Source organism: Epinephelus fuscoguttatus, linkage group LG8, assembly GCF_011397635.1.
Source record: "Epinephelus fuscoguttatus linkage group LG8, E.fuscoguttatus.final_Chr_v1".
Classification (NCBI taxonomy): Eukaryota; Metazoa; Chordata; class Actinopteri; order Perciformes; family Serranidae; genus Epinephelus; species Epinephelus fuscoguttatus.
The window spans coordinates 16,268,320-16,280,428 of record NC_064759.1 but is presented as its reverse complement, the minus strand read 5'-3'; the positions used below and the strand labels follow the sequence as shown (position 1 = coordinate 16,280,428).

General features: G+C 43.0%; 1 protein-coding gene across 4 annotated transcripts in view; it reads right to left on the bottom strand.

The window, feature by feature from the left end:
• ddr1 (discoidin domain receptor tyrosine kinase 1) overlaps positions 1-12,109 on the bottom strand; it is a 53,811-nt gene that overhangs the window by 34,747 nt on the left and 6,955 nt on the right. For all 4 annotated transcript variants that reach the window (XM_049583581.1, XM_049583582.1, XM_049583585.1 and 1 more), the window contains one exon: positions 2,551-2,708. In XM_049583581.1, the coding sequence (XP_049439538.1) occupies positions 2,551-2,650 (100 nt within the window). In that variant the 5' untranslated portion in view covers positions 2,651-2,708. The remainder of the gene's footprint in view (positions 1-2,550; positions 2,709-12,109) is intronic.

Genomic DNA, 12,109 nt, shown 5'->3' with positions numbered 1-12,109 from the left:
GACACACAGAGGAGGGAGGAAAAAATACCAAACTCTATGATAAATTGGTCCTGTCTGCTCTTAGCCTCTCAGAGTAGAGTCTGTACTAATGAGTTCATGTAAAACCTAATGGCAGTATTTTGCATCACTTGTTCCTGCAAATCCCCTCTGTCCTGTCAAAAGTGACAGCATCAAAGACAGTCATTAAAATTAATTCGTAAAGTAGCGTAGCCAGTGGCCCCTGTGAGACATTGTGACCTGTCTTCTCTGAGACTACACCTTTCCTATTTCTTTTTTCCTTGTCTTTCCGACTGGTTCCCCATCCCACACAAAGCCACCTCCTCGGGGCTCCAGCGATCCTTCGCAGTCCCCATTCCTGTTACCACTGCTAGGGGATTTGCAAGAGGAGAACAAAAGAGAGGGAGAAACCAAGGGCGAATGAAAGAACACAGGCAGGTCTCAGATATCTGCGCTGACTCCCATCCAGCGGCAGCATTATCAAATGATCCAGATAGCATGGTCCCAGGCAGGGATTACCCAACGACCCAGCTATCCGCTCTGAAGTCAGTCATCTGGAGGAGAGGGTGGAGGGGGTGGGGGTATGAGGTTGAGGGAGGGTTCGAGTAGTGATAGAGTGGAAAGGGGTACTGACAGTGATATGAAACGGAGGCTGAGGGTGACAGAAAGAGGCGGGGGTGGGGTGGGCGTCTAACTCAGTTTCTGTCATTGAGTCAGCGGACAGGAATGTTGGGCTGAATGACAAACCCTAAAAACCCCAACGAGTGCAGCAGACACACACACACACACACACACACACACACTTCATCCAGGCACTGCAGACAGGTGCCCATTTTATTACATCACCATCATCACACATCGTCACTCAGCACCCCACTATCTGCAATCATCCCACCTCTCCATCTCCGTGTCCTCTGCTTTCACTTTCTCTTCTTGTCATCTTTCATAAAACTTTAGCCCACGCACTTAACCTTCCTGCTCACACCATCAAGATTGATTCTGTTGTTTCAACAGAACAAAGCATGTGTTTGTGTCTGCGTGTTGTTGTGACACAGTCTGTTCATCCATCTCCCGCTTTTCCATCAATCTAGCTACAAACCCTGGATTCATTTACTGCAACATGATTTCTCGATAAATCAGTTAGACGTTCAACAGACAATATCGCCATCACAACAGCTACGCTGCTAGCATGCCAGATTGTAGTTCCACATTTTTGTATGCCTGCCACTACAGACACAAAGACAACAAAGCCGGTGAGACAGAGAGAGACGGCTTTCTCTCTGTCTCTAAAATGCAAATCAAACTCAGATCAAATGGTAAAACCAGTTTGCGCTGAGCAAATATGAACCAAGCTTCTGTTATTGTCCTTTTCTCACCTAAAATATCTTCAGAAACATATCTTAACGCACTGATTGGCTGTAATACGAGAATTTGTGAACAGGAAGTGGGTGCAAAAGTGCCTCGAATGCTTTGAGAAACATATTTTAGCTTACCGTTTAACTGTAATTAGAGATTGTTTGTTACCTGCTGGCTGCCATATTGTTTCCTGTGTTAAAAGGGCCAAGCTTGCATTATGTTTATGCAAATGCCACAGCCCCTTTTCTCTGTTTTCTCTCATCAGGTTTCACCAATTTCAAAAGTATTTGTGTCTGTTTAGGAAGGAGGTGTGCTTGGACAGAAATGGTGACAGACATGCCATGGGGCTTTCAAATTAAAGGCATAATTTAAAGATGATGATGTGTATCGATGTTTTGACTTTGGTTATTGAACTCATTGTTTCAGCTCTAATGAACACAATCTATTAATCATTTGAGTCATTTATAAAGCAAAAATTCAAACCATACGATGGATCCAGTTTCTCAAATGTATGGACTTTTTTTAGACTAAGCGATGAATAAAAAAATAATTGACACATAATTAAAATAATAATCAATACTCTACAGCCTTAGTCTCATTCACATTCTAGCTGTTGCAGTCAGAAGGTCGATTGCACTGCAAACAGTCTCCTCTGGTTACACCTGAGTTGGCTCTCATTCACTAACCCCTCATGCACTCCTTTGCCCGACATTTTGACTGACACTTTCATGAGCTGCCTGTGCATTAGCGGTCTTGACAAGCTGCGGGGGGGACAGGGGGAGGGGGGGTGGGGGGGTGGGGGGGCGCCTAGCTATCTGATTCTCCTATTACACACGACTGGCTGGCAGACAGGGAGAGGACAGAGGATAGCCTGTTGATAGCGGACAGAGAATGAGCCTTACTGATCTGAGAATGTGAGGAGAATGTCAGAGCAGCAGGAAGGACGATTGCTGCACCCGTGCACATGAGGAGGAGAGGGGAAGAGGAGGGTGAGGGCTTGGAAATGCAATCATGTCTGAGGTTGTGGGAATAAAAAACAACCTTGAAATGTGCCAACTGCCAAGCTGTTTCAAGTGCAGCCGATTTTTTGAGGGGGAAAACAACCGTCAAAAAAACAAAAACCCAGAGTGTGGGGAGCAATTTAACCATCACCAATTTAGATGTCTCTTTGTTTTATGTGTGTACACGTCATCCTACCTGGGTTAAAGTGCCACTCATGGTCTCCTGAAGACGACACCAGCGCCAACAGGACTGTGATCACAGTGACAGGAAACAGCCGCAGGTTTGGCAAGGCCATGACGGCAGCAACACACCTGGTTACCTGTCCGGGGACACACTGATGTCCACAGGCATACCTGTCGTAGAAAAAAAAAATTGTAATTACATCCACTTTAGGATTCTTGTCTTGTTGAAACTGCACCAAACACCATGAAACCACATATTAAAATGAAATATTTATATTTTCACGCCCACATACATTACGCATGCACACATACAGCTCTAGCCTGAGGCTGCTGAGTTCACAGGCTCACCATCACTGTCGATAACCCAACTCCCTCGATCAAATCCTCACAGTCTAAAGCACGCAGCATGTCTCGCAGTCGTTTGTTTCTCTGCGTTTTGCATTCTGAGCTCAGGCAATGGCCCAAACCCCAGAGGAGCACGCACAAAGCCATATAACAAAGGCCACTTTCACACACTAATTTGTTTTTCTCTCTGGCAGCAGAATGCCGTGATACAATAATACTTTCTTCAGAAAGGGTACAAGCAGCTTGGTAATTGAAGATGGTATAATTAGCCGGCCCCATTTACTCCCACAGAATTTTTATTCCTCTTGTATTTGAAACTGATTTCAAACCCACTTTCCCTTAATATTGCGGAGCATATGTGGACCACCCGGTCGGAGATGCTTGTTTGGAATAACTAACAAACAGATGAAGCTGTAAGATTGGAGAAATGAAAGCCACTAAGTGAGAGATGACAAATGTCAAAATATTTTGCGTTAATGGGGACGCAAATAAAGTCTTTGCTTGCATAGTGCAAGGTAAATGAGTTGCTCACGATGTCATATCACGGACAATTTATATGTGTTGTTGCGTGAGTTCTTGAAAGCTTAAAAACACCTCAGTTACCAGTTTATTAGGTACATCTAGCCAAATGCAGTCTAAAAGCCCAGACACACCAAATTGACATTAAGGACTAGTAGCGAGAAAGGCAGATGTTGCATTGCCTCAAAGCGTCATCCTCCAAGACTGAAAAATGAAGCTAATGTAGAAGTGCCAAGCCTGATGCAAAAAAACAGTGTTGGTCTCTATAGCTAATTTCAGCATTTATGAAAACTGTCCAAGGGTGACTTTTTTTTATAACTCACCTGTTTAAAGGTTATTAACGCTTAAAGTTACGTATATTCAAGGGCAGGGCCGCTTGTGTCAGTACAATCTATAAATCAGATCCACCCCTTGTTCCACCACAACTCCACACTCTTATACAAATATGGTGACTTCTGGCTCCAAAAAATCAAGCTGGCTTCAAAACAGCGGTCCACAAACCACTGGGTAGCTACGTCCATTAGTTTATACAGTCTATGGTCACCTACAGCTGCCTGCATCTTGGCCAAACAGTTGCACTTGAACACACCACAAAGACTACAGCCAATGGCTGACTAGCATGTACGTTCTGAGCCTGTGTGAGAGGGAATAACTCTCAATACCAGCAGACAGTGGTAGTCTGTATTCATTATTCAAAATGCGGAACCAGAAGACTGAAGCTAGTTAGCCAGTTTGCACATTAACAACGCAACCCGATGTTGAAATAACAAATGAAATTTATCGTATGCTAGTGAACAATGACAGAAACAATTACAAACTGTTTCAACTAAAGATCTCAATGGCCAAAACATAATCTTACCTTATATAACAAGTTTGTTTCGATCTCATGCCCTCTTGACTTTAGTTGTTTGTTTGATTTCTTCTGTTTCTCAGACAGATTTCATTTACCAACGGGCTCCACCGGCTCAGACACTGATTCAATATTCTGAATTGGCCAAAAAACAGGCGACAAGGGCCAACAAGTACCAACAGTATGTGAAACACTGCAAAAACTAGGGCAACAGACGCTTACTGACAGACAGGCCGACACCAACCAATGGATGAACGTCGGCTTGGTGTGTCAGGGTCCTAAAACAACAGTCATACAATATCTTTTCATGAGAGCTATACTATTCAGTTTTTGTTTAAACAGTTGAAGAGAGGTGTTGATTCAACTTTATGATCAATTTGGAAGATGTAGTTTATATTGCATTGTACAGAGAGGTGTTTCTAATACTTAGACTGCCCTCATATTAATGAGGTGGAGACAAATCTTAGGAACACCTCAGTATAATGTAACACAGTAATACACTGGCAACTGAGAGTAGACCTACAATGTTTTTAAAACGACTATATATGTGATGTTGAATATGTGAATCATACAGCGAAAATAAGCACATTTCATTGCTTCATCCCTCGTGTATATTTTATATTTAAGACGTGTTTGAAGAAGACTTCCAGTGGTGAAGCAAGAGAGAGGAAAGAAACCTTGTGATAAGTGGAAGTCTGAAGTAGGAGTGACAGCTGGGAGAAACAGACAGGCCAGGCTGTCTTCCCTGTAGACCCTCTGTGTTTCGGCTTCATCTCTGACTAGACTGGGACAGGCCGACAGCTGACACACAGCTGTAGTGACAGAAGATAGGAGGGAGGGGGAGTCGTCGAGGGAGTCAGGGAGGGGGAATGTATGGAAACAGAGTGAATAGTGGAGTTAGCTCAGCCACAACAGGGCGGAGACGGTGGAACAAGAGCAGCGATGACATGGGTACGTGTGTGTGTTTGGGAGGTGGTGTAGAGAGGGTGACTTATGGCCTCGTGTGGTGTGTGTTTGCATGGGTCCGTGGGGCGCGTATGTGGGCACAGAGAGGGGATAGCCAGCCAGTGCAGCTGTCCTGAATGGGAGACACAACGCAACCGATACACGGTGCATGTGTTCCGAGTGGGGAGAGAAAAGGAGTCTGACATCGTTTTTTCTTTGCAGAAAAAACACCCAAGTCGTCCAGATGAGTAAGTATGTGTGCAAGTATGCCAGATGACAAAAAGCTGAAATATGGGGCTTACTGGACTAAGCTGCGTGTGCAAAATCAGAGCTGAGAATTGAATGACTGGGGCCACAAATCACCATAACAACCACCATGATAACAACAAACATTATTGTCAACAGTGTCTCATCATTGTTTTTTCAATGAAAGGGGGGAAACAACCTTTTATCCAACACACCACAGAAAGATGGAGACTTCATAAAACAGGAGAAGACAAATGCTCATGGTGAGCAGTAACAAAAGTGGCCACAGCCATCTGAGAACATTGTTGTTGGAAAAGTCAAGTGGTGTTGAACAGCTGTGGTTAGTGCTCAGAGTGAGGCAGAAGGACCTGCTGTGTTCTGAAGGAGGCAGCACAGTGTGGAGCCCAATCTACACTCTCACATTTTGTTTCGGCTAATCCATATGCAGCACTAATGAATATGAGCAGCTGCTGTTTCTGTCCCGCACAACAAAACACAACTGACAAGAGAGAGGCAGAGTCGAGAGCAGAGAGAGACACAGGAGAACGTTTTTAGTTAGCAGCCATTGCATCATTAAAGATAGTTTGCCAGAGTCTCTATAATTAGATTGCTTCAGTGAAAAGCTGGCAGGACCGCCTTGGCAATGGTTAGCATCTTTTCTAGAGAGTCCCTCACATTGGAACCGAATGTTTGCATTCATTAATCTTTCCAGTTGTATAATGAAGCCAATCCAAATGTCAGCAGTGACCTCAAGGATTATTCAGGTGGTTTTGCATGTTTTAGCCCATTAACTACAAATTGTGTATGCTTTACATCACTGCTGAGAACATCATAACTTATTGGCTTTTTGTGATTTACACGTTCCAGACAGCCATTAGTTTAAGATTGTGTCAGTAGAGTATAAAATCAACTTCCAGAGACTCGAAACCTAAGAGAGGTAATCAATCACAGCCGTTACTTAGCCCACATTTTTCTGTTACAGTTGCATAATCAACATCCGAGACTGGAGAGAGCTGCTGAACAGCAATATGTCAAAAGCCAGAAACCAGCAAACTTACAATATGCTTTTCACAATGATTGGTTATTATTCAGTTTTGAATTCAAATCATTTAAACGCCGAGCAGCCAAACTCACTATGTTGGTTGAGAGTTGCTGGAGAGGGATGGCAGTGTCGATCAGTCATTCAGTAACCCTTTGTCTTGATATCTAAACTACTATTAGATGGACTCATGGGTGTAGATTTCAGGGGGGACACAGGGGGCACGTCCCCCTCAATATTTTTGTTAATATTTAACATGTGGATTTGTCCCTTCCGATAAAAGTGTGAAAGTAGCAGAGGACTTTTATTTTGACAAATTAAAGACACCATAAATTAATGCAAAAAAGGTACAAATTGGTGTCTAAAAGAGATGTATTGAAACAAAACTTATACCTTTGGGTGGACTGCTGTGAAATTCTGTAAAGACATGTATGGTCCCCAGAGGATAAATTATACTGACTTTGGTTATCTGACTAGTGTTTCGCCTAGAGGCCTGACAGGCTACCATGCCAACCAGACAGGCCAAAGAAAAAACTCAATTTTTAATGAAAAAAAAAAAAAAAAGCCAAACATCCATTCATTCAGAAATAACTTGTGTTTGGGATGGCCTGTTTTGAAACATGAGCCAACCTCTGTGTCGTTGCCTGGGAAACCCTCGATGCAATGAGGGTGCCAGTGTTATCATAGTCCCTTCAGATAACTGCAGAGCATGAGCGTATTGGATGCAGGTTAGCTAAGGTGAGTAGGGTTTCCTCACCACTGCCTTGAAGGGGCGGCCATGGAGCGGAGCACAGGAGAGTGAACAGGTGAAGGGAACATTATTCAAGTTGACGACAGCTTGTTACATTACATGCAATAAAGGCTTATACATAAAACTTGTTGCTCTCGCAACTGCAATATTAGCTGCTCTGTTTCAACAATGTCAGGCTGATAAAATGTGCATGAAGGCTGAAATTCAACAGTGCTGTTCTGTTGTGAGATGCCTAAACCAATGGTGAGTAAGAAGAAGTGGAAATAATACATCCATCCACCCATCCATTTTCATCCGCTTATCAGGGACCGGGTCACAGGGGCAGCAGGCCAAGCAAAGCACCCCAGACGTCCCTCTCTCCAGCAACGCTTTCCAGCTTCTCCCCAGGGGCCCAAAGGCGTTACCAGGCCAGATGAGATATGTAATCTCTCCAGCATGTTCTGGGTCTGCCCTGGGGCCTTCTACCAGTGGGACGTGTCCGAAACACCTCCAACGGGGGGTGTCCAGGAGGCATTGTGATCAGATGTTCGAACCACCTCAACTGACCCCTTTCGACGCGGCTCTACTCTGAACTAGGTGAGGGTTGGGATGTAGATGGACCATTAAATCAAAAGCTTCGCCTTCCAGCTCAGCTCCCTCTTCACACAATTAACATAATACATGCCATTGATGAACTATGAATAGAAGAAAAGGTCCACCAACCACTTCACTAATTCAGCTACAATATGATAAACTTAGTTGGTGAACATGGTAAACTTAAACAGTATGGTGACCTTGTCACTTTGAGCATGTTAGCGTGCCAATCATAGCAGTATTATACAGCCTGACAGAGCCGCTAGCATGGCTGGAAGCTGTTAAGTCTTGTTGAAACATACCCTGCTCTCATCTGCATGATGATAACATAATGCTGACAAAATAATGGATTATAAGCATGTTTTAGCTGCGGAGGTTGCTGCTTGGGTGAAACCGACTGCTGCATAAAAGGTACTTAATGTGTCTAAAATGTACTGTATCATTTGGAAAATAGTCAGCAGTGACATAAAGGATATGCTCTGTAGGCATGTTAAAACTTTTAAGCGTTGTTTCTTCTACTACTACTCTTCTCCGAACTGTATTGTCTTTCTTGTCCACACACAGACCTCTTTGTGTGAAGTCTCCAATCACAGCAAGATAGAGTAACACGCTGCCTCAGTTAGACATGACTAATGGCCAGTGGGAGACGGAAAGTAGCAAGCTCTTTGTTTTGGATTTCCATCAGTGTGTGAGGACGCTGGTGAGGTCGTACGCACCACTACCCTCTGAGTCCTAGAGAGAAGGAAGCCAGAATTAATCTTCAAACTTCACAACACTTTGAAGAGTGAGACTGTGCCAGCCACTGAAACAAGGTCATTTGATGGCTTTCCTGTAAACAGACTTGTTTCTGTGTGACTCAGGGACGGTGTGAATGATCCCTGCAGGGGCCCCTGTTTCCTTGTTTTCTACTGAAGACCCACTCCAAGGGCAGGCGTAAGTTGTTTGGTTGCATGTGGGGTTCCTTTTTTCATCTTGAAAGAATTTCCTTCAGCTGACTTTGGTTAGGTATCAAAATATCACTCAGGGTTATATTTCCTACTCCACCTTAGGCTGTAAAGATGGAGGCTGGGGGACATTTGCTCTTAAAACTGAAAAAAGAGGCGGTGCACTTCTAATAATTACCTACACTGACATGTACAGATGATCCATGATATGTCAGGAAGCTGGTGATATGCCCTGCTGTTGATCATAGTGCTGGTCATACATTGGTCATCACATTGTACAGCTGTGTGTCACAATATTCATCTATACATGGAAGTGCCAGTCACCACTGTGGAATTTGATTTTACTGAGTTTTACCAAAGGTTGAGGAAACAGGAGGGAAGAATGGATGAGTCACTTAAACAGGGTAATGAGAGCTGAAGGAGAAGGCAGCAATGGTGGCCGAGTCAGAAAAAAACAAATTAAAAAGCAGCAACAAGAAAAGGAGAAAGTGTAACAGCATGTGACTAAAGGATGACTGAAAGAGGCAGTGAATCACGATGAAACACTGAAGGAAGCATGGCAAGGGGATTGTAAGAGAAAAACGTGTTTCCAGGAATAGTTAAGTTGTACCGAACATCATATGAGTCACTGAGACGGCTCAGCTTTCACCCGAAAAAAATCCCAATTCAAAACACATCTTTCTGGTTGCACAGACGAAGCAGGGCAGTACAGTGCAAAAACAAAGCTCATAACAAAATTAATTCATGAGCAAACACCGGTGTTAGTTTAGCACAGGGGCTCATGAGCCGAGGCTCAAGGGTCGGGCAAAAACAGATAAAAAATGAATGTAATAAAGTTGGGTTCATTAGCATGCAGCTACACAAAGCTGAAATCAATCATAACTAAAGAGTGCAACTTCCATCTTCTCCCTTTTCACTGCCTGCTTTATACTTGGAAGAAAGTCCACTTAGCCCCTCAGTCCATACCAGTTGCAGCACTGCTCAGCATATCTGCATGGCAGACAGAGACAAATGGTGACTGATTACCACAGGTTGGTCTGGCAAATGAAGAATGCCTTCATCAACAGCAGCCGCACAAACCTATTTGTAAGTGTAGGGACAAAGCATTACACCAAGCTTGTAGCCAGAAACAATTTTTCTTTTGGCTTTCCTTTTTTTTTGTGCGTATGGGTGGTCAAGTAACATGATGGTAGAAACTTGATTTGTGGAAGTGGCACACATCTAGAGAAGTTTCACACACATTGAAATGTATAAAACACAGAAATTGGAATTCCCAAAACTGGATTGTGGCCACTTACTGCATCATGAATCTGCATCACTCACAACTGCTGTCAGCCCTGTCTCAAGGTCTGATTCTCAAAATATTGCATCGAAATGAAGCTGAGCATAAGTTCTATCAAAAAGACTTTCTTTATGCTATATTCATCTCCATCCCACTCCCACCGCTTCCTCCATTCAGCTGACTACAGGTGTTCCTTCGCCTTGTTAGCCAATCAAAATTTGCCACCATCTCTTTCAGCCATTCATGTTGCTACTGCCAATTTGAAATCTGTTCCCCTCTTAGCTCCTGTCAGCTGTTATTTTAGGCAAAATTGTTGCGTCCTCCTCCACTCCATTCACCTCCAGTCACCTTATCAGAGCCCAGGACCAGCTCATCAAAAGCCCACTCCTCATCACATCCAGATCCTCAGCTCCCTCTTCATCTCATCCCATCACCACCATTAACACCGCCAACATCTACACTCCATGCGGGGAGGTTCCCTCATCTACTGCGTCTTTACCACCCTCCTGGAATATATGACATCGCAAAGGGGTCTAATCGGCAAAAACTTTTCACATTTCTCATACTTAAATATTAATTTTCTCATAACGCGTTTCTCCTGATTGAATTGCAATTATCCATGTGGCAAAGTATAAATGTTGCCTTTACACCAAGAACACAGTAAGCTGAATAACAGCAGGGAGAAAAAGGATTTTTCAAACAGCAAGCCACAGATCCTGACTGAATGCCCATAAACTTTAGACGTGACAGAGAGAAACCGTATTTGAGATTTAATATCCCATTCTGTCAGTGTACTTCAGTTACCACTAACCCTGAAGACGCTAATAATTTAACTGTAACTGTGTGTGACAATTAGTGCTGATCTTTGTGAAATGGACTGTTTTTCCATTGGGGCTCATTTGCAAAGAAAAGGGCAGATTCTGTGCCAAATATATGCCAGACAGTATAACCCAAATACATGCAAAGGAATGCTGAGATGCTATTTGCTTTGCAGCATAGTTGAGGGTGCATTTCACTTTTTGCAGGTGCTTGGAAATTACATGGTTTCTTTTCGTCTTATTAGCTCTTATTAGTGCCGGTAGAGTGGCCGCAAAATCCGGACAATCCTTTTATGAATTTGCCCATGAATATTTGCATATAAGCAAGACCACAAACCCTGTAAAAGGACTGGGGAGCTCCACACCAAAATTCTGGTTATTTAACAGTCTGATCAGGGTGGGCAATCATCTGTGCCTACAGGCAGGCGGGAGGGGGCTGTATCTGTCATATTGTATGTATTCATTGTATTCAGATGCTGTTCAGTAGTACCTGTTAGAGCTAGAACAATCAGGCAGCAGAATATATCAGCTGACATTAGCTCATTGCAGCTATATACATAATAAAAAGGAATGCCAAAGATTGTAACTTAGAAAAAGTGTTTCCATTATGTAGCTGATCAGAAAGTGCTGACTAAGTTATTTTTCAGCTGTAAAATGTTCAAATCTTTAATAAACATATTTAAGGAATTCCAATCAAAATGACTATGTGATATAAAAAACAAATGTAAGTCAATACATCTTCATCAGATTCCTTAAATTCTCAAATACGCTCACAAAAATGCAGTTCCAGTCACAAGCTAGTTCCCGGTCTTTCCCTATTAAATTTCAACAGGCTTAATGTTGGTCCACCATAATGCATAAAGCACCGGGTTCTAGTGCTAACAAACTAGCTCATTGTGTCCAATTGGCTTTCAGAAGAATATAGTTCAAACTCTTCTGCAATCTGCCCCACAATGTTCCAGTGCTCTAGGAGCAGTGTTGCTGTTATGTTGTCTTTGTTCTAGTAATGTTCATTTTTGGCAGCTGATTTGTGCAACCTTTGTGCCAATTAAAAGCTTGTTGAAAAAAAGGTGACGTTCGCAGGTTTGGCTTCTGTGGAGCCACAAATTAAAAAGCCACACCCAGGTAGATCCAAAATGTGTAGCTACAAGCCTGCAGTACAAACACAGTATTTAGTCTGGATCTTTTTTTTTTTCGATTATAGCTGTATCATTGTGCTCCAATATTATGGCATCTACAGAGGCTATCAAAAGGAAATAA